We start from the raw sequence: 23,216 nt of genomic DNA, 5'->3' as shown, positions 1-23,216 counted from the left end.
GAGACTTTTTGCATTAGGTACTTTAAAAATGTCTTATTATTATTATTATTATTTTAAAGTATTGACTACTGTGACTAAATAAGGCTGTGTTCCCGTTTGACTTGTTTTGTTAGAGTACCGCAACTTTTCTGTAGAATGACAAAATTAAATACAATGGGGACACGTGGTAAACTGACTTCCCTGTCAACTTACTGCAACCGCTTGATGTAAAACTAACAGGTCGAGAGAGGTTGCGGAAGACTTCCGCGCAGCCACGGTAACCTGATTATCAGGGCTGCCTAAATATCCAATGGAAACAGCGTCACGCTGTAAAACGTTACGCAAACGCTGTGGAATATAATTCCATGGGAACATTCTTTGGGAACATAGCTTTAATTTTAGGCTCACTCTATCATGGGTTCATTGTGAAAAGGATGAATACAGTTTTGTTTTCATTGAGTTGTTGAATTGTTGAATGATAAGTGGTTTACCCAACAGAGTCCGATGCACGAGGTTACTCGGCAAAGACTCAACCCATGTGTATTTGTTTTTGTATATTGATATTTGTATCGTATAATAACTTATGTTTCTAACTTTGTCCCATGTTTTTAGGTTCTTGGAATGCCTCCACCCAAAATCATAGAGGAAGCCCAGAGAAGGAGATTGTTCTTTGGTGAGATGGAACTCTTTGTACTTTTTTTTTTATACTTCATCTACTTGGTCCTTTTGTGTAGATTTGCTGTCTATACTATTCATCCCCCCATTATTGTGTTGAATAGACTTGAATTGAATTGCGGTATTTATCAGGTATAACAAATACATACAATTTAAATTTCCATTGTACAGCAACAGATAAATTTAATATTAAAATATAAAAATTGCACAAGATAAACTAACATTACAAAAGAAAACAATAATATTTATGATCTTAAAGGCAGTGGACACTAAAGGTAATTACTCAAAATAACCATAAAACCGCACTTGGTAATGAGTAATGGGGATAGGTTGATAGTATAAAACATGGTTAGAAACGGCTCCCTCTGAAGTAACAAAGTTTTCAAGAAAGTACTAATTTTCCATGAGTTTGATTTTGAGACCTCAGATTTAGAATTTGAGGTCTCGAAATCAAGCATCTGAAAGCACACAACTTCGTGTGACAAGGGTGTTTTTTTCTTTCATTATTATCTCGCAACTTCAACATCCAGTTGAGCTCAAATTTTTACAGGTTTGCTATTTTATGTGAGAAGACTGGTCTTTGATAGTCCACTTCCTTTAAAGGAGTGCGTCAAAAGTAGGAAGGGTCAGAATGTTCCAAGTGGCTCGGACAAAGTATCAAGCATGTGCTCATGGATCGGTGCGAAAGACTGCCTGGACCGCTTGAAAAGTCAAGATTTGAATGCACTTATTTGTGTGTGTAGACTTGCTCCTGTATTCGGTACTGATGCGATCAAGCCGAATGCTGTGGTAGTCGGTCCTATGTGACGTTCTTTTCTAACTTCTTTACTCGTTGTAACTCTCATTACAGATTCTAAAGGAAACCCAAGGTGTATCACAAACAGCAAAGGGAAAAAGAGGAGACCCAACTCAAAAGATCTAAGCTACGCTATCAAGACATCCAACGCCTCATTCCTCGATTTCATTCAGAAATGTCTGGCGTAAGTTTTCAACTTTTTGTTTTGTTTCAGTGTATAAAATTGTATGTACAAATGTATAAATTGCATGTACGAAAGATGGGGAAATTCAGTAACATGTATGACAACAAATCTAAAAGCCTACTTCCAATTATGATGAATATGAAAACATAAGTATAAAATATATAGTCACTCAAGCCAATGTTGTACACTTATTAATGAATTGTATACTCCCAATGACATTATTTTAGTTTTCCCTCCAGTTGGGACACATTTAATTAGTTGAACCAAGATTACACCCTTGTCATATCATGCTCTCAAGTAGTACGAAGACCTGTTGCGATTTGAACCGGAACTCAAGTTAGATTGGACAGTTGTTATTATTTTATTCTCAAGCAGTCAGTTCAACACCTGTTGCAATTTACATTTTCAGTCGGAGACCAAATGAAGTATCTGAACTAAGATTAAACTTTTCTCATTACTTTTTTTTTTTTCGAGTAGAGGAAATCACCTGTCCTGATTTGATTTTCAGTTGGGACCCAATATAGAATTGGAACTAAGATTGGACTTCTGTTTTATTATATGGCCATGTCCGAAACAGCGACTTTGTCTACAGCTACGGTGAGATTGTTTTCCAGTTGGGACCCAATTGAGTATTTGATCTATGATTGAACCCTTGTTATATTTTATAGCTCAACACTTGTTCTGTTTGATTTTTATTTTTAGTTGGGACCCAAGTGAGCGTTTGACTCCAGAAGAAGCGCTGCAGCACGAATGGATCCAAGAAGACAAGCTGTATAAATCCCACACTAGAGACATGCAGCAGCAGCAGCAGCAGCAGCAGCAACAACAGCATCATGGGACAATGAGGTCCACAGCCGCCTTGAAGCCCAAGCATCATTACAACACTCACCACCACCACAAGCATCATCATCACCATCACACTAAGCATGAGCAACAGGCTGCTGCAGACGCAGAGAGTAAAGTCAGCTCTTCACATCAACATCAAGAGGTGCAGCAGCAACTACAGCAGAAACAGCACAAACAACAGCAGCAGGTGGAGGATGAGCATGCTGTCAAAGCAAGTAAACACCACACGCATATCAACTCAGACAGTGAAACCAAAGGTAAGCAAGCAACCCATGGGGCCAGGGAGTGTTTTTAGCAGTTGAGACTTGAAAGGACAAGAGCAGTGTTCCCATTTGACCTTTACTTCCACTGCCATGCGGAAAGTTACCGCGACTGGCTTTGGTGTCATTCTACTGTGCTTTCCCACCCGGGGTCGATTTCACAAGGAGTTAGGACTAGTTCTAACCTAGGAGATAGCAAAAACGTATAGCTAATCCTAAGTAAGGATGAGTAACTCATCTTAACTCGAGATAAGACTAGTCTTAACTCTTTGTGAAAATCCACCCCTGGACTTATATTCTGCGTAGTTTGCATAGCATTTTACAGTGTGGTTGCGGTAAGTTTTCAGCGCAAAGCTGTTCCCATTGGACTTTGTAAGCGGCCCTGTAAAGTTACCTTGGCTGGCCGGAAGGCTTTTGCAACTTCTTTCGGCTTGTTAGTTTTACATAACGGTCGCAGTAAGTTGACCGGGAGGTCAGTTTACCATGTGTCCCCATTGGATTTAATGTTGTCATTCTACAGAAAATGTGTGATACAATGACACTTTGGGGTACAATAAGGACCAAACTTAAAGGAACATTACAGAACTGGTTTTTGCTAACAAAACATTTGCTGGCAGTGTAAGCCCTTTATGTAATCCACCATATACATAAACTAACAAACCTGTAGAAGTTTGAGATTGATCGGCCATTTGGGTTACGAGAGAATAGTAAAAAATTGCATTGCATCGATGCCAAAATAAAAAAAATAAAATAAAATAAAATAAAAAAAAAAACCGCTCACTGAGCGATAAACTCCAAACGTGAAGTTAGATTATTTATTTCTCATCATGTATGACTTTTCAGACAGAAATATTTCAAGGGATGTTTTCAACTATCATCATCATTAGACCGTGTAATTTTATGTAAACCTGTGACCTTCACGATTTTTGTTTCTTACCAATTCTGTAACGTTCCTTTAAGACCGAGGGTCAAAACCTTGATACAAGACTTGAGACAGGGACTCAGAGACCAAAGCTATAATACTTATACATGAATCTTTGAACTGATTGTTTTTTATACTTTTCTCTGAATCTAGGCAACGAGAGTGTAGACAAAAAAGTTTCAACAAAGAAAAGTGCTAAGACGAGAGAAATGGCGCATAAAGAGGCTCATCATCAACTCCAAGAAACAGCAGAGAAACCTGTCAATAAAGTAAGTGCTTAATTTCATTGCTTAAAGGCAGTGGACACCATTGGTAATTGTCAAAGTCCAATATTCTCACTTGGTGTTTCCCAACATATGCATAAAATAACAAACCTGTGAACATTTTGGCTCAATTGGTCAATGAATTTGCAAGAGAATAAGGAAAGAAAAAAACACCCTTCTTGCATTACTTAATCCCACCCGAGTAAAATGCCTGTGATTTTTTCACAGGACTCGGGGAAAGTACTGAGTATACAAGTGCTACACACATCGGTGTATATGGGTAAAAACCAAAAAATTAATATTCTTTATCCCGATGCAAATTTAACATCTATTTAATTCTGACTTAATCTTTTTTCTCAACTTTTTTTTATGTTTACATAGGTGAAACCCCTGGTGATGGATTCAGAGGAAACAATGGAGAAGACTCCATCCGTTGCGACGGAGGACTTGAAAGACTCAATCAAAGACAGTAAAGAGAAAGACCCTGACAAAGTCCACGACTCCATCCCAACGAAACAGTTCTTACCACCGATCGTATAGAAGCCATTGGGTACTTGGTGTCGTATCCTAAACTGAAACTGTACATGTAAACTGAAACTGTGCATGTGTTGAGGTAGTGTACTGGAACTAAAACGCAATGATGTTTCTGCCTTCAAGCGTATACCATACAAGGTTGATGGACTAAGTGAGTAGGAAGAAGCTGCGAAAAATGTCTGAATAGTTTGCAGTTTCTTCTTCATCTAGCATGTGACTTCCTGCAAAGGGCCTCATCTACTTCTGTGCCATTTGAAAATGAGTCCTGCCATCGATCAAATAGAAGGACACGTTATTGTACCGGGTACCTGGTGTCCAATTACGTATGGGTTACGTTGGTGTAGTGGAACTGAAATGCAATGGTGTTTCTGCCTTCAAGTGTATACCGTACAGGTTTGACGTCCCTGCTGTCTTCATATGTGTATACCATACAGAATTAGCGTCCCACCGACGAGAATATTTGAGTAACGATTCCTGCCACCGGTCGAATAGAAGGACACAATTTATACCGGGTACCTGGTGTCGAATTGTGTTGACCCTGAGCTGACTAGTACGTGTGGCTTATGGTGGTGTAGTGGAACTGAAATGCAATGGTGTTTCTGCCTTCAAGTGTATACCGTACAGGTTTGACGTCCCTGCTGTCTTCATGTGTATATTACAGAATTAGTAATCCTTTAAGTTGGGGCTACCGACCCGAATCAACTACCACTAGGGGTACGTTGCCCCTACTCCTGGGGCTGATCAACCAGGGTTACCCCTTCACAGTTCATAAGGATGAAGGCATGGGTATCATCTACTAGGAGCCTGGTTGGTAGAGCAGAATGCACTACTACCATCCCAATTGTTCATTCGTCAAGACTGTCGTTCCAACATGCAGTTTGTTCTTCCTTTAAGACTGTGTCTGTGACATGCAATGTGTCCATCGGCATTCACCAAGACAGTCACTTGGACATGAAGTCTGATTCCATAAGGATGCCAAGCAGAAAATGTTGCATGACAAACTTATCAGCTAAGCAGATACTGCCAGGGAACCATTGTCAAACAGTAGATCACTTGGCATTGTTACCGGTTGACATCTTTCTGCTGAGCTAGATTTGCCAGTGCTCTAAGCAGACAAATTTGTGTGTATAGCAGCGCTAAGCAATACATTCCTGAACTCTGCTTACCCTGATGCTTTTGGCTTACTGGATTAGCTCTGGGTTTCAGCACATGGATGGGAAAAAGATTCTTGAAGCGCAAGATCAGCACAGCAGCCATTCCCTGAACACCTGCAAATTGTATACTTAAGCAAAACCTCTTTCTGCTTGCCAAGACGGCAATTATTGTTGCTAACAGTTGTAAGCAGAACTACAATGTGTACATAAGCTGCAACTTGTGTTTTACCAGAAGCAAGCATTTGCCTTGTATGCTAAATTTATATATATCGCACATTATATATTTTTAACTGAATACTATTTGAAGCATTTTCCTGTACATGTTAATTTTTAACATCAAATGTTTGTTTATAAACCACTCACTTTGTACAAATTATTATATGTAAATATTGAAGAGATTTAAAAAAAAGAAGAAGTTGTCAATTTTGTTTTCCATTGCCAATTTGTTGACCACCTTGAAGTTGTTTGTGTTTAGTGTTGTTTATTCAGAATGTAAATTCTGTTTATTTTTTAATGTTGTTTATTTGTTGACAAAAAGAGTTGTTGTGCTAGTGAAGTTAGTAATCATTCCCACATCGCTAAACACACATACTTGTTTATGGTGCAGACCGAGGACTTCTCTTTGTTCTCCCATTGTTTGGACATAGATTATTTTTCAGACGTCCCCATTGGTTTTGTACACAAAATCTACCGAGGACTGTCCCCGGTGTGACTTTTTCCCGGTGTGACTTTTTCCTGGATCCCTTTTGTTAAAGTCCTCGGTTATCAATAGTAGACATGCCCAGTGTTGCAGTTGCTCTGTGGACATTCCTTTTTTGTTCTGTACACTTAAAGGCAGTGGACACTATTGGTAATTACTCAAAATAATTATTAGCATAAAACCTTTCTTGATTTAATACGAGTAATGGGGAGAGGTTGATAGTATAAAACGTTGTGAGAAACAGCTCCCTCTGAAGTGACGTAGTTTTCGAGAATTTGATATCGGGACCTCAGATTTGGAATTTGAGGTCTCAAAATCAAGCATCTGAAAGCGCACAACTTCGTGTGACCATGGTGCGACAATGGTGTTTTTACTTTCATTAATATCTCGCAACTTCGACGACAGATTGAGCTCAAATTTTCTGTGTTTGTTATTTTATGCATATGTTGAGATACACCAACTGTGAAGACTAGTCTTTGACAATTACCAAAAGTGTACAGTGTCTTTAAGAAAAATCTTATTCTTCAACACTGTTAAAAACACTGTGTGGACGTGTGTAAGTCAACATAGTGTCCAAGTCCCTACATCATGTGGACCTCTTTTTTTCTCAGGTCCACACTTCATATAGACTTGATTTCAAGTGTGAAACTGCGGTTCTGTCTCGGCATCAACCACTTATAATTCCCCCGCATATTTGCTATCACACGCTCTCTCGCAATCTCAGGCTAATGATGGAGGTTTATCCACAAGAGGGTGCTGGTTCAGACAATAATGTATCAGCTATCAGGACGACTAAACCGTATGATCACAGACTTGGAAGCAAGTCTACACTTCATACAGCTTATTTCATAGAACTGCCTATAAATAAGCGCAAAAAGTAGAACAGCACAAACAACTTGTGCTTATCAGACTAAGGTTACCAGCCAAGCTACCAGGTCATGTGTGTAATTTTAGACAGGTATCCTGCTCATTTCTGCTAAGCAGAAAATGATAAGCACCCTTTGTTTCTGCTAAGAAGCTCTATGGAATTTGGCCCTGGACGGCTGGCTGTGCACATAGCAAAGTTAACCTATGTCACAGGTTCATATCCCCATTCAGTGAGTTTTGTTGCGTCAATCGTTATAGAGTTTACCCGAAACTTAATTTCATTTTAGGATTTCTGTATTTATTCCAATCCGTCCACAGTTATTTATAGTTTCTGCCCATTTAACTTATTTATTTAAAAAATAATGTTGTGTTATGTTCTTTGTACAACCGCTTTGACATAAACTTACAATAATATGCAAAATGATGATATGCCATCGATTAGTTTAGGCACTAATCCCATGTCACATTAGGCAATTTTTTTAAGGATTTGGGTACTTTTTCAAAATGTCCATAGATTAACATTAAACTTACAGGGTTTGAAGATAATGATAGTGGAAAGCTTCCCTTCAAAAATTACTTACTGAGGTGCTGTAGTTTTTTGAGAAATGAGTAAAATAATGTCATGGAAATATGTTTGTAAATTATTAAAATAATTGTTGTCTCATGAGACGAAAATTATTTGCATGACATTGTTTTACTCATTTCCCCAAAACTACAGCACCTCAGCACGTAATATTTTCATGGAAGCTTTCTACTATCATTATCTTCAAACTGTGTAAGTTTAGTGTAAATCTTGTGTTTTTTGTCCTACAAAAGTTACATAGACCCTTTAAGCAGTTAGTATTAGGCAAACTCCAAGAAAAAAAACCTCTCGCCTGTCAACTCAATGAAATTGGACTATGTAAGGAAAGTGCCTATCGTCTTTAGCTTAGGCCTTTGCCATAGCCCAAACCCAAGCAGTGGTTTCGAAAATAGCCTATGATTTGTTTATGAACGAAACAAAAAGACGTTAAAGGGAAGGTACACGTTTGGTAATTGTATGTCAAAGACCAGTCTTCTCACTTGATGTATCCCATCAAATGCATGCAATAACAAGCCTGTGAGAATTTGGGCTCAATCGGTCATCGGAGTTGCGAGAAAATGATGAAAGAAAAAACACCCTTGTTGGACGAATTTGTGTGCTTTCAGATAGAAACAAAAGACTTCAAGCTAGAAGTCTTTAGTATTATTTTAGTGAGAAATTACCTCTTTCTCAAAAACTACGTTACTTCAGGGGGAGTCGTTTTCCACAATTGTGTATACTATCAACAGCTCTCCGATGCTCGTTACCGAGTCAGTTTTTAAGTTAATATTTGTTTTGAGTAATTACCAAGCGTTACCTTCCCTTTTATTGAATCATCACGAGTCCTTGCGCTGCAGTTTCACTAGACTTGATTCAAGTCCCGTTCTCGTGCGAGAGGTCCCTAAGCATGCCCGCAGTTAAAATGTAGCGTGGTTCCGAACAGGTTAGGGACTACAAGGCATCACAAAACGATAGTTTTCTGTTGATGGCACGGGATTGGGGCTTGAGTCAAGTTCTACAGTTTCACCAATTGCAAGACAATGTTGTTGGGTACCTTACATAATGATATTTGTGTTTTACGCGACAGCGACTTCTCTTAAAGGCAGTGGACACTAATTGGTAGTTACTCAAAATGATTATTAGCATAAAACCTCACTTGGTAACGAGTAGTGGGGAAAGGTTGATAGTATAAAGCGTTGTGAGAAACGGCTCCCTCTGAAGTGACGCTTCGAGAGACAATTAATTTTCCACGAATTTGTTGTAGAGTTTGTGGTGACGAAATCAAGCATCTGAAAGCACACAACTTCGTGTGACAAGGGTGTTTTTTTCTTTCGTTGTTATCTCGCAACTTCGACGACCAATTGAGGTCAAGTTTCACTGTTTTTTTTCTTTTATGCATGTGTTGAGATACACCAAGTGAGAAGACTGTTCTTTGACAATATTACCAATAGTGTCCACTGTCTTTCTAAAAGCACTGTTTAACTCGGTTACTTTCCCGGAGCCCTGTGAACAAAATCCACCGCCTAAGTGTACTCGTGTGGGATTCGAACCCACGACTTGTATGTGTGTACCTACATGACTCGGGAAATACATGTACCTGTATACAGTTCCTAACAGACATCTGTGTATGTTCGGGGGAAAAAGTTTTTTGATGCAAAATTTTACATTCAAAAACTCAAAAGAACGTTGTATGCAAAAATGACAGATCCTCGAACCTCGTAGCTTGCCGTGGAACTTTCTTCAGGTGATTCTTTCTCCTATGCAAAACACATAAATATGTAATAACTTCACAGTCGGTTTTTGTTTTGTATTTATACAACTTGTGTGACTCAATAACAACACACTGTGCCATGGTGTTACATACTCACTGGTAAAATTATTAAACAAAAATGTCACCATATTGTGTTTGCTCGTATTGATTCATTTACTGTTTATTGTTAAGACACGTGGCAGCAAGGTTTGCTGATCGTTGGACGTTTCATTATTTTTGTTCCTAGGTCCACTCAAAACCCCTATTCACACTGTCGACTCCCGTTAATACGAGGTCCGCCGGACTGGCCCATTTTCCTCCTATTATCCGAATCTCGTCTTAAACGCAGCGCGCTAAATATAGATACATACGTCATCACTGTGCATGCGCACAACACGTGTACTTGCATGTACACGTACATGTACATGACATAACGTTATTTTCATGAAAAACAACCCTTGAGAGACCCTTAAGTTTTCTTCTACCCCACCGTTACCCCCAACGCACTTTCACATTGTTCCTATTCCAGGGGGTTCCGGCTGCAGGTTTCATTAATAGTAATACCCCAGGGTTTTACAGCTTATACCCCTACTCTTGGGCCCAATTGCATAGTGCTGCTAAGCACACAAATTTGCTAAGCATGAAATTTCTTTCTCTATAAAAACAGGATTATCAACCAAATTTCAACTTGTTGCATATTGCTTGTTACTGGTATTCAGCTGTTGTTTGCTTACCATGAACATCACGTGGACATTTGGTTGGTAATCCTGTTTTTATCAAGGAGAAATGTCATGCTAACCAGATTTGTGTGCTTAGCAGCGCTATGAAATTGGGCCCAGAGCAGGGGTGGCTATTCCCAAGTGTATGTCCATTTGCCGGGGTTGATCAGGGGTAAAGCGATCCACGTGTGAAACGGCCGGTGTCAGATGCAATTGTGTCCGCCATGCAATACTGTCCGCTCCGAACACTTTTGCATATGCAATTGTGTCCGGGGCTATGCAAAACCGTCCGGTGGATATGTACATGACTGTACATGTATGTGCGCGCGTAAGCGAGCGTACATGCCATGAACCTACGTATTATACAGAGCATGAATATTCACGTATTATGATTGCAGCGAATACCCGGCCAACGGCCGAACATTTCCCATGTCGTTCATGACATGCACTTAGCTTGTTAACCAAAATGGCGAACTTATTCCGTCGACCAAGGGCGGTTTTGCACGGGAGCGGACACAACTGCATATGCAAATGTGTCCAGGCGGACACAATTGCATTATGCAGCAGCGTCCAGGCGGACACGATTGCATATGCAAAACCGTCCGGCGGACATTATTGCATATGCAATACTGTCCTCCGGATAGTATTGCATAGAGGACATAATTGCATGCGACACCTGCCGTTATTTCCAGGGGTTTGCCCCGGGGCTGACGTGAAAATATATTATAGGGCCTATCTGTATTAATGCTTACATCTTAACTTGGCGCTTAAAAGGGTGACATAAACGAAAAAAATAATATAACACACAAACAACAATGGGAAGCAGTTAATAGAATACATCAATTATTGTTTTACCTTTATTCCCTTATAAAGCCATTGGACACTTTGGAGAAAACTTTTGGAGAAAACATTAAAACAATTATCAATTCTCGCTAACGAGAATTACGGATTTATTTGAAACACATGTCATGACACGACGAAACGTGCGGAAACAAGGTATGGGTTTTCCCGTTATTTTCTCCAGACTCTGACTACAGATTGAGCCTAAATTTTCACAGGTTTGTTATTTTATATAGAAGTTGTGATACACGAAGTGTGGGACTTTGGACAACACTGTTTACCGAAAGTGTCCAATGGCTTTAACATAGTAGGTACACATTCTTTGTTAAACACCTTTATAAAATGTTTCGAAAGAATTGAAAACTTAATTTACGGCGAGTCGCAGACGACAACACTGGTTCTGAGTAAGCACTTTTTTGTCCGTTGGACAAGATGGCGCATAACCGTGAGGGTGCCTCGGTTTTTTCTGTTTAAATGATTTCTGCTTAGCAGGATTTGTCTGATCTTGGCGAATTTATCTGTCAAACAGCTCTTTACGAAATTGGCAATGAACACAAGTGAATATTTTAAAGGACCATCTCTTTGGAACATTGTCCCACTTCAACCAAGACGCATCTCAAAACAAATCCCGAACGTTTGAATAGACCTTATGCATTGACGTCATCCAGCGGCCATCTTAGTGGAAAAACGGTGACGAAACAATCGAAACGCACAGATTTGTACGCGCGGCGTATAGAATAGCCAATGAACAACCTCCTTTTGACCTCTAGGTGAGGGCGCCCTACTGAAATGACGTCATGTGCATAAGGTCTAAAAGCTTTTACAAAAATCGCCCATTTTAACATGTGAATACGCACTGGTCTAATTATTTTAAGTCTTAGGTCGTATCCAATTTGCTCAGTGACTACGACTGCAACTGTTGCTAAGGACGTCCTATGATATTTCATGGTGACGTGTTGTTCCAGCCATAGCCGTTAGCAGTAGTCGTAGCCGCCAATCCAGACGCGGCTCTCTACTTCTTGGTGGGTCCCGTCACCGTACCAGCAGAGCGTCAAACACATGCATTAGTTTGATATTCAATACATTTTACAAATTTCTTTGAACATCCAATTAAATAAATCATTAGAATTTCCCTTTTAGGCTATTTTATTTAATCTAATGACAACCAAATAAATCAGTTAAATCCCAAATTCCTTGTGCTTTTTGGCTGCGGTGTCTATTTTCTCGGTATTCCAGCGTTGATATCATCCTCAATTCCACACTCGTCGGTGCCACGCTTGATCTTGAAGAAACCTGGTTAATATAAAAGGGAGAAAAGATGAAGGATTTTGAGACTTTGTAAACGAGGTATAAATGTTGAACAGCTCAACGAAATTGGGCCCTGCGTGTGTAGGCCCTAGGCATATCTTGTTTGGATAGAATCCAAACTGTTTGATGTTATTAGACGCGGATAATGTGAAATCAAATTCGTGGAAAATTACTTCTTTCTCGAAAACTATGTCACTTCAAAGGGAGCCGTTTTTCACAATGTTTTATACCATCAACCTCTCCCCATTACTCGTTACCAAGTAAGGTTTTATGCTAATAATTATTTTGAGTAATTACTAATGGTGTCCACTGCCTTTAATAGTTGGCTTCTTCTATAGCGCTCACATCCCTCAGCCAGTGACGCTCAAGGTATAGAGGACTACGTTTGAATTACGAGGTCTACTCCATTTAAATAGCACCAAGTAATAGTCCACAAGGTGCTGTGGCACAATATGCTGCCAATCATTACCGGGTGAACCCCTTCTGTTTTTGATAAGTGCACTGTTTTTTTTTTGTTTTACGTGCGTTTCACTCGACACACGGGACCATTGTCTTACGTCCCATCCGAAGGACGAAGCAATGTTACTCATGTGCTCCTGTATTTCTTACCATTGTCACCCCAGTCTGGGTTCCATGAATTGGCAACCAGCCAATAGTCAACACCGCCCTCTACGCCCCATCCTAGAATCCTGATTGCATGACCACCAAGTAGAGAGCCAGTATTGTGCTGGTAAACACCTGCAATGAAATGACTTTCCTTTATTAGGTTTGCTTTTCTAACAAAGACAAAATATTATATTATATGATTTCTAGTTTGAAACCCAGTTAAGAATAAACTACTAATAGTAGTAGTAGTTAACTTGTTGGTACAACCACGTATCTTTTGAGCGAGTGTTGGCTCTTACAAGAGCCGGTTTGGTCTCGAAGTTTCGAACAGTAAACTCTGCCCGTCTTCAAGGAAGAGTTTCTGAAGGAGGTTCATCTTCAGGAGGGCATTGCTTTCCTGACTTGCACATAATACAGGCATATCCAAAGAGTGTATGCTGCAAAATAGAGCTGTTTTTTGTTTTGTGTTTATTTATAGGCCTGCTGGATTTGCCTTATTATATATGTAAAAGGACTGTTTGTGTTACTCATCACTTTTCAAACATGTCAGCCATGATAGTAAAACAAAATATAAATTTGACCGACATAACATTTTATAGAATACAGAGTTAACATTGACACAATAATTTAAAGGAACCCAACTTTTTTGTGGAGTTTCACAGTAGAATCATCGGTAGTAGATGTGATCTTTTCCAAAATATGCGTTTTAAATACCCTTGTCACACGAAGTTGGCTGCTTTCAGATGATTTATTTCGTGACCTCAAAATCTAATTCTGAGGTCACGAAATCAAATTCAAATATTATTTCAGTGGAAACGTACTTCTTTCTCGAAAACTACGTTACTTCAAAGGAAGCTGTTTCTCACAACGTTGTATACTCTCAACATCTCTCCGTTGCTAGATTACCAAGTAGGTTTGTACGCCAACAATTATGTTGAGTATTTATACCAAGAGTGTCCAGTGCCTTGTTCAATAGTGCAAGGGATGGTCTGTTTTCATTCATCTCATGTTCTAAAACATATGGAGTTGTGTTAAGTTTGAATAAATTTCCTCCGTGAAAAATAAACTGTGTTACCTGATCTGTAGGTAGGGAAGTCTGAATAAACGGTGAAATCAGCCTCTACTGGTCCGTTGGTCATAATCTCGGTTTGTATCTGCTTTACATCTGACGAAATGGAGTAAACTTTGGCTCCTGTATTTTAAACAAAAAACAACTTGAGTTGAAATTATAATTGTTCTTTATGCTGCATGCAAATTCTGTTTAAAATTGACCTCATCAATACAAATCTTAATAATTATAGAACACACACGTAGGATAACTGACAATTTCACTCGATAAAGGAAACGTTCAGACAAGAATGCTCCAAACTTCTAGAACAGTTCATTTTGTGATGAGAGAAATAAGGGCTGATATAAATTCCATTGGCACGACAACGCCAACCACGCTCCACAAACTCCCGGTTCTCGCACATTGTTATAATTATATGCAGATTCTGTTTCCCACGACTAAGACAACACCGAATACAGTGCAGTCATCGGTGCAACGCAAACTAAACCTCATAATTTATCTTAAAATCCAATAATATTGCATTAGTTGTATCAATCAATCCATCAAAAGTAATTTTTCAAGCGCCTAAATCAAGGGTTTGCTTAAAGGCACCGAGGCACAGAAGAAGTAAATGTCATTGCAACAAGTGGGTTTTTAGAAGTGACTTGTACATGTTGAGTTGTGTTGTGTTTGGTTCCATAATATATTAAAAAGGCTCTGTCAGCAAAAAAGGTTGGGCGTGTACAAATTCTTTGCACAACAAAGTACGGTGAACAGGAGCGATTGGTCGAAGCTGTATATGCATACACATCGACAGGCGCGGCTGCTTACCGTAATGTATGTCTCTCTTGAAGGTGACATTGTACCCCTGTCTGCATGTTGAGCGGCATTTAGGAGTGGACACGGAATCACCACATGGCTTAAGATGGCCAGGCTCATGGTGATCACAGCTAGGTATAGAGTAGGGCTGGCAGCCACTGTTACTGGCATACAAGCCGCCACTCACTAAACCAGTGTCTTTCCAGTAACTCCAGGCAGCCGCTGGAAAGCCACCTCCACAGCTAGTTTAAAACAAAATAACCCAAATAAATCAAGAAATAATCATGAAAAGTTATTGAACTTATACTCTCTCCATACCATGCTGTTTGAGGGCGCATAAAAGTAAAAATTACATAACAGAAACACAGAAACAGTTCAAGAAAAAGAAATGGATGTTTTACTTTGTTTGAATGTTTCTTTTCGCAAAACAAAATATAACAATAATGTACTTTGAAGATACCCTTGGATAGGAAATCCAATGCAAAACCATGCAGCTTTACAAAATTAAACAAATTGCCTACAGGCCTATAGTTCCGAGCCATACCTTTATCGATAGGTAACGAACATATAAACATGAAATTACATTAGAACAACAACGCCGCTGTGACCTATGACACAATAGAAATGCAGCTTTTAAAACTGACCTGAATGGCTATATCTGCAAGAAATATCTGTCAGTTGCCAATGGTACTTCAAGAAGTTTAATGCGAAACGGTACAAGTATTCTGTACCGTGAACAGCATACTGTATCCAGTTTAACTCGTTTCAACTCGTGTAATCATTTTGCCATCACGGGGCCTACGCTGTCGTATTTATAATTTCTTCTATGATTATGTATTTTTTAGAGAGCAATTAAATATCATATACTCACCCATTACCGCAAAGACGGCAACATGAATTCAGGTCCTCGGCAGAGATATTTACTTGGATTTTATTGTGGATACATTCACGATCTGACATGGACTCTACTGCACCAAATGCCTAAGGGATTAATCAGGAGAATAAAATAGCTTTGGTCTGTACTTCAGCACTTTCGGAACGACACTTTCACTCTTAAAAGGCCCGGTCACACAGGCCCCGATAACGAGAACGAAAACGAGAACGATAAAAATGCACGCCCTCGATTGGTTGAATGGGCGTGGGCGTATTCTGCGTGGAGCAATTCAACCAATCGCGAGCGTGCATTTTGATCGTTCTCGTTTTCGTTCTCGTTCTCGGGGCCTGTGCGACCGGGCCTTATTCTTGTGCCGTGATGGACAGTTCTCTCCTGATAGTCCGCTGACGTTGGGAATACTCCAACTTCTTTTCCAAATATACGCCAGTGTTTTCATCTTACGTTTCAAGTATATATATTAGTTGACGCTACTTCTTGGGCCGAATCCAGCTCGAGACGTTGCAACGCGCTGTGACCACGGTTTTTTTTTCAATGTTAGAAATTCGTCTGTTCCGAGACGCAATGTTGTAAGGTTTACCAGCCAAACTATTATGTCACAGGTACAATTGGACCGGTCCATGCTCATTTCTGCTTCATAGCAGTTAGGCCTATAGGCAATAATTTTTGCTAAAGCAGCTTTATGAAATTGGGCCCAAATTCGGATAATTTTGTGAGATGAAGATATGACATCTAGACGGAATACTGCATCATTGCAGGAAATCAGAGATCTGGTGGGTTGGTACTCTCTTTATGTAAAAGAGTGAACATTTCAACCTCTTGTCCGAGTGGTGTCAATTTCGCTCTTTTGTGATTTAAAGTCAATCTGTGTCACTCTTACTGAGTGAAATTGGAACGAACTTCACTCATACAATGGAGTTGAAAATACCCTTCTTTCACTCTTAAAGGAGTTGGCCGCATGGCTCTTTGCAAGAGTGGTATGGCGTACAAAACGGGTGGTTTTCACTATTTGTGTAGTAGAAGAAAGAGTAGATGATAAAGAAATTGGGCACCAGATCACCCGATAACTTTGTGTAGGATTCCAAGCACTTACCCAGCACGATCCACAAGCAGCCTGGTCTCTGATGAGGGAAATGGATTTACATTGTGGCCATTGTGTGCGAGCATCAAACGTCTCAGGTATATCTCTGACGATATCGTGGACGAACAGGGGTAACTTGTGTTCCTCTCTCAGTGGGTACAGGACCCCTAGACGGGATATCACTGACTCCCAGCTCTCGCCTTTAAAGTTAGCCCCGGCCTAGATTAGAAAAGGAGGTGTCTATAAAATTACACAAGAGGAACATTCGTGGGATGTCGTGGACGTTAAGAGCGCCGGACCCAAGCTCTGGTGTTTCTCATTTATTTTTGTTCTTCTTAAGCCTAACATGGAATGTGTTAAAGACACTAAACACTTTTGGAAATATTGTCAAAGACCAGTCTTCTCATTTAGTGTATCTCAACATATGCATAAAATAACAAACCTGTGAACATTTGAGCTAAATTGGTCGTCGAAGTTGCGAGATAATAATGAAAGAAAAACACCCTTGTCACACGAAGTTGTGTGCTTTCAGATGCTCGATTTCGAGACCTCAAATTCTAAATCTGCTGAGGTCTCGAAATCAAAATGCACGTTTTTACATGCTCAAAATATTTTCGTCTCATGATCAGTGAGACGAAAATTATTTTCATGACATTGTTTTAGTCATTTCTCAACAACTACAGCACCTCAGCAAGTAATATTTTCAGGGAAGCTTTCTACTATCATTATCTTCAAACTGTGTAAGTGTAATGTAAATCTGTGGACATTGTGTGTTTTGTCCCTCAAAAAGTACATAGACCCTTTAACCCTCAGCTTGCGAGCTAGTATATACGTTCATTAATAATTTACCAGAAATATGATAATAATGATTTTATTTTCAAGGCCTTGAAGTTAGATTTGTGTGCGGCGATAACGATCCTCATATTCTTTTTTTGAAGTGACAATTTCCCCCAAAAAACTACTCCGAAGTGAAAGGTCATTCAGAATGCATTTTACTATCCAAAGCCGCTGTACGTCTTTCCACGTTGTTATTGCAAATCATTTTTAGAGTAATACCAAACGTTTTACAAACCGTTAAAGTCCAAAACAAAATTTCCTTGAGTCTTTACCCTAACAAAACTTAAATACAAAATGTAATATGTTTTCCGGTTAGGCCTACCTTCCATGTAGTGTCCATGGCATTGATGCGAGCAACGATATCAGCTGAGACGTCAACATAGTCCCGTTTGGCATAGGCCAGAGCCAGTAGGCTCACCAAGAACAGAAAACGCATCCTGCGTTTGAAGAAACAAATTGTTAAAACATTTCTTTTAATTCCCCCCACAATTATTTTTCCGGTTTGAATAGAAATGTACGACATCCAAATTGATAACTATTATATTATGTTTACACAAATACAGTTCATGAAAAGGGTCAAGCCGTATTGACCACTCGCGCGATGACGTCACGCGGTCTGCCTTTTAAGTACGTTCCAAAAACTCTCAGGTCAGATTGGATCCGGAATTTGATCGGGGATCCGGATTCCGGATTACCATGCATGGGGCCTGACCCAACAGTGCAAGTTGTGGCCGATGAAGTACAGTAGTTGACAGCGCATGAAACTGCCAAGCGCTTCATTTTTCAATAGAAAAGAAAACAACAAGACACAGGAACACAAAGTAACATTCCAACGGAAGAACATTTACTGATAAAAAGACACTGGACACTATTGGTAATTGTCAAAGACTAGTCTTTTCACTTGGTGTATCTTAACATTATGCATAAAATATCAAAACGGTGAAAATTTGAGCTCAATTCTTCGCTTATTTAATCTCATTTCCTAGAAGTAGTAGTAGTGCTGAGAAATCATCAATGGGATCGGGACGTCGATTCTGCATGCATCCATGAGACGGGGATGGGATGATCGGCCTGGTCGTATTAATGCGCCACCAGCCGGCTAAATAGGTTCAAACGGAGCTGCTACGTCTAGTCTTCCGTTTAACCAAAATCCCCATGGCTTCTAAGTGATGGTGATCCATCATGTGCTACCATGATAGCATCATGGGCAGTTAATATACGGTGCGCTTTTGCCCGACATCCGTCTTTATAAGTGACGGTGGTTATGAGAATAGGGTGAGATATTAATGAAAGAAAAAACACCCTGGTCAAACGAAGTTGTACGCTTTCAGATGCTCGATTTCGAGACCTCAAATTCTAAATCTGCTGAGGTCTCGAAATCAAATTCTTGGAAATTTCTTTCTTTCTCGAATACTACGTTACTTCAGAGGGAGCCGTTTCTCACAATGTTTTATACTATCAACCTCTCCCCATTACTCGTTGCCAAGAAAGGTTTTATGATAATAATTATTTTGAGTAATTACCAATAGTATCCACTGCCTTTAAGGCGATAGCAAACTCAGGTATTCCATTCCACAGTTTATATCAGCAGCTACTTAGAATGACCGAGCTCTGTAAGGTTTTGTGACATGGGTGGATGTGCGAGAAGGGAATTTGATTTGGAACGTACATTTCTTGAAGGAATAATAGTTGTGAACTAAAGGTTTTGCTTATTTATCCTTGTTGAATAATGAATAGTAAGGAGGATAATTGTAAGTTTAATTCTAGCTTGAACAGGGAGCCAATGAACATTCTGTAGGATTGGAGCTATGATCACTTGGGTGAGTGTGCGTGAGTCTACATAGCAGCTGAATGTTGAAGTTTAATAACTTGACTATTCGGTTATCCACAAAGGAGGCAAATAATGAGTCAATTCTGGATATGAGAATGAACACTTTTTTCCATATTTTTGGGTCGAGACATTTTTCAAAGCATGTACAGATATTTCCTTATCTGTATTGGTTGGGGTGTGAGTGCGTAACGTACAGGAGTGCGTTTTGGCGACCCCAACCAAAAGCTGTTTCTGACGTCACAACCAAAACGGTAACCGAGCTCACAACTCGGTTGTTGTTCAGTCTGAACAGCAGAACCAACGACCAACAACCGGAAACAGTTTTTGGTTGGGGTCGCCAAAACGCACTCCTGTAACCGGATAAGTATATACACGTCACGCGGGGCATTCCTGATTTACACACTAGCTACTTTATATTGCTGCAATTTTGTTTTCCTTCCTTCCTGATTATAATACCACCATATTATTACTATTTGAAGTAATGCAAACCAAGGTCTCCGTAGCTCTACGTGTAAAGTAATTACTTTTTCATAAACTTACAACTCCACCAGAAATACAAGGTCCAAGTATAGGGCTTCATTTCTCCAATGCAACCGACCGTGTATTCTAAGGTTCATGTTTTGTGTCCATTGTTATAATTCACAGCTCTTCCGGGCTCCGCAAACAGGGTGGCATAAATGCAAACACTAAACTAAACCATAGAGCCAGGACCTAGAGAACATCTCTATGAAATTGTTTACATTTCTAAAGTATTTTACAATTTCAACGAAGTGTTGAATGTGACGTCACATGTACTGAAAGGAACACGTTGCCTTGGATCGGTCGAGTTGGTCTTTGAAAAGCGTTTGTAACCGTTTGTTATAAAATGCATATGGTTAGAAAGTGGTTTAAAAGTAGAATACAATGATCCACACACACTTGCCTCGAAATTGCGTGGTTTTTCCTTTTACTTTGCGAAAAAAAAAATAGGTCGGACATGGGAGTCAAAAATTTGACATAAATGGCCGACCGTGTTTGTCGACGAGGTAAAAGGAAAACCACGCAATTTCGAGTGATACTTGTGTGGATCATTATATTCCACTTTTGAAATATCTTTCTAATCATATGCATTTTGTAACAAATGGACGCTTTTCAAAGACCAACTCGACCGATCCAAGGCAACGTGTTCCTTTAAAAATAAAAAGAGAGCACAAGGCATTCAAACTTCGATTCAATTCGATTCAATTCAGTTTAATGGTCCTACCATGGAGGCAAATTTCTTTGCATACATGCATACACATACACACAATCATAAATATACCACTATAGGTCTATATTTCACACACATATAAGAAGAAAAAAATAATTATTTTACCCACCTCGATGTACACTAAGTTAGATCCGACTTGGTCGATCAGAAGCACACATAGGAAAAAACGCACGGCTGATCAGGAACTAAGAGTTTATATAGTGAACAAAAAACGTCACCTGACTGTTGTCTGTCTCGTGACCAACAAAGGAAGTTAGTGTAAACAGATCAAAGTATGATTTTGATGATACTGTGGTATGTGGTAGCTTTGCTATTAAAAGATCAGGTGGATTAGGGGGGGGGGGGGGTGGTGAGAACCGTCAAAAATATCTGGAAGGCCACTGATATTGAAATCATTGTACTACCCCTTAGACAGATTATTGTTGTCTTGAGTCTTGAGTAATTTAATCCCTAAACAGCTCACACAGGAAGCTAAACTGGGATAGACTGCATGACTTGCAATCACAAAGTTCTGGGTTTGAGTCCCTCCAATTCTTATTGCTGATTTCACAATGAAGAATAGGCCCCTAAGTGCCGTCAAGACACTGACTCGCAATCATAGTTTGTTAAAATTAAGCTGTAGGTCCCGTGTGAATTGGTAGATAAACAAACAACGATTATTTATCCTAGAATTATAATAATATATAAAAGTTCTGAGATCAATTTCAGCAAATGTAATGGTATACTCACGGATACAAATATTTCAGTTCTTTTTGCAGCAACCTTGCCATGGGAGAGGTTGGCCCCGTTTATAGTAGTTCACTTAGCAAGCACTCTTGTCTACAACTTGCAGCAAGCCATACAGTGGTTATTTTGGTTTTATAATAAACATAATACTACAATAATGCAAGAAAACTGCATGCCCGATTAAACACAGTTTTGAAAGGTCAACTTTATGCCTACTCTGCCCATTTTGTGTGCATATTTTTAATTTGTCTTTTCAGGCGTTGAAAAATGGTTGCTGGCCATTTTTTGTTTGAACTAAAGCAGATTTGGAACATATCACCAGGTAAAATTAACAAACAGTCTTATAAGTAAAACTAACCTATGGTCAATACATTTAAATCACCTGATGTTTCATTTATACAGGCATAAATAACTAGCGACTTCATCATGTTTATAATATTTATCTGTATCTCAATTGCTCGTTACCAAGTAGGTTTTTATGCTGACAATTATTTTGAGTGATTACCAATAGTGTTCACTGATTTTAGCGAACGAATAAACAGATCTACTTCACGGTGCTTAAATAAAAAATGGGAAGATAAATCTCTAAGAAATTGTTCTTTTACGTGAAAGTTGTAGTACCAAAGGTGAAGCCTGCCGCGAAACATTGGATCTAATTTCTTGAGTTAACCACAAGATGTGCGACAAACTTCTATGAAAGTCAATAATTATTCCCAATTAAAACATTAAAAAGCTGGTTGAGCGAACTTTGAGTAGCAAGTTTGAGAATGTCTAATAACCTCTATAAGTGCGGGAGTAGCCCGAAGAATTACAAAGCATTATGTGAGGAGGGTCCACCAGTTACTGCCCCTTAGAAAGAGAGTGAGGGATGGACATTTTGTTCCAAATTTCGTAAATTTCGCAAAGAGTGACTATTCTACAAATACATCCAAAACACGTCTGAAACGAAATCGGTGAATAAATTTGTACAGTCTTATTAAAAATGTATTACCTTATATGAATTACGAATTGCAGTCTTAAAAAGTGCTAAAGATAAAATCAGATGTTAAAAAAAACTTTAGTTAAATTTGTTTTCAAAATAAATGTCTTTCTTAAAAGCAGAAACAGAAAAGACAAGGGTGAGTGTATATTTTTGTAAAATACTTATACAAGTTTAAATGCGGTCTCATTAAGTGCGTTCGTTTAGCTTCCCTGGGTCGACCCCAGTGTGTGGTGTTTTTTTTCCCAGGACGAACGTGGCTAATTATCTGCACACGTTCGTCCTGGAAAAAAAACCTGCCACACACCGGGGTCGACCCAGGGAAGCTAAACGAACGCACCCATTGTACGCTTGGTGGGTCAGCAAATTAACAAATCAAATCCATTCTTCTAGGTATGCTCAGAACTACGTAACAATGGAAATTTACCTTGCAGGTCTGCTGCCACCTAGCGTCCCAAAGTCTCAAGTATAGACCTTTATCAAGCTGTCGCCATTTTTTTGGTCATGTTCTTTGTAGCGAACAACATTTATGAATGCTAAAAACATTATGCAAATAGGAACCAGACTATTTTGTTCTTCCAGCCTCGTTTCGGTTACATTGATATCAATGGGAAAAATTCAAGATGGCTGCACCATAATAAAAATCCATTACGTGCTCGACGGCTACACGAATTTTCCCGAAAAGGTAATTGAATTGTTGTTACTGATTGAGTTCTGAGATACAAGGCTCAAAGAATTCCCAGTGAACTGAATGTGTTCCACTCTGAAAAGAAATGAACCAACTCGTTG

General features: G+C 39.3%; 2 protein-coding genes across 5 annotated transcripts in view; one reads left to right on the top strand and one right to left on the bottom strand.

The window, feature by feature from the left end:
- Positions 1 to 6,296, top strand: part of LOC117300907 (dual specificity tyrosine-phosphorylation-regulated kinase 4-like) — a 44,888-nt gene extending 38,592 nt beyond the window's left edge. For all 3 annotated transcript variants that reach the window (XM_033784774.1, XM_033784773.1, XM_033784772.1), the window contains 5 exons: positions 592 to 652; positions 1,505 to 1,634; positions 2,337 to 2,737; positions 3,816 to 3,931; positions 4,307 to 6,296. In XM_033784774.1, the coding sequence (XP_033640665.1) occupies positions 592 to 652; positions 1,505 to 1,634; positions 2,337 to 2,737; positions 3,816 to 3,931; positions 4,307 to 4,465 (867 nt within the window). In that variant the 3' untranslated portion in view covers positions 4,466 to 6,296. The remainder of the gene's footprint in view (positions 1 to 591; positions 653 to 1,504; positions 1,635 to 2,336; positions 2,738 to 3,815; positions 3,932 to 4,306) is intronic.
- Positions 6,297 to 11,992: 5,696 nt separating this feature from the next.
- On the bottom strand, positions 11,993 to 21,545 carry LOC117300770 (cathepsin B-like). Of its 2 annotated transcripts, XM_033784557.1 has the most exons (9): positions 21,452 to 21,545; positions 20,832 to 20,907; positions 17,965 to 18,079; positions 16,818 to 17,024; positions 15,704 to 15,813; positions 14,845 to 15,074; positions 14,041 to 14,157; positions 12,969 to 13,097; positions 11,993 to 12,344 (listed from the first exon to the last, which is right to left on the bottom strand). In XM_033784557.1, exons 3-9 carry the CDS (start codon positions 18,076 to 18,078, stop codon positions 12,268 to 12,270), a joined length of 984 nt encoding a protein of 327 aa, XP_033640448.1. In that variant the 5' UTR covers position 18,079; positions 20,832 to 20,907; positions 21,452 to 21,545; the 3' UTR covers positions 11,993 to 12,267. The 2 variants fall into 2 exon arrangements, with proteins under 2 accessions (XP_033640448.1, XP_033640449.1); XM_033784558.1 differs by lacking the exon at positions 21,452 to 21,545 and having other exon boundaries at positions 20,832 to 20,926.
- Between the last annotated feature and the right edge of the window lie 1,671 nt (positions 21,546 to 23,216).

This window comes from Asterias rubens, chromosome 16, assembly GCF_902459465.1.
Source record: "Asterias rubens chromosome 16, eAstRub1.3, whole genome shotgun sequence".
NCBI classification, from domain to species: Eukaryota; Metazoa; Echinodermata; class Asteroidea; order Forcipulatida; family Asteriidae; genus Asterias; species Asterias rubens.
The sequence above is the reverse complement of the archived record's forward strand: the minus strand, read 5'-3'. Positions and strand labels throughout refer to the sequence as shown.

Excerpts from the sequence above, each read along its gene's own strand:
- LOC117300770 (XM_033784557.1), bottom strand. The coding sequence starts at position 18,078 with ATGCGTTTTCTGTTCTTGGTGAGCCTACTGGCTCTGGCCTATGCCAAA. Across the intron at positions 13,098-14,040 it reads CTTCCCTACCTACAGATCAG|GTGTTTACCAGCACAATACT; the intron begins GTAACACAGTTT and ends ATTTCATTGCAG. Across the intron at positions 12,345-12,968 it reads CCCAGACTGGGGTGACAATG|GTTTCTTCAAGATCAAGCGT; the intron begins GTAAGAAATACA and ends TATATTAACCAG.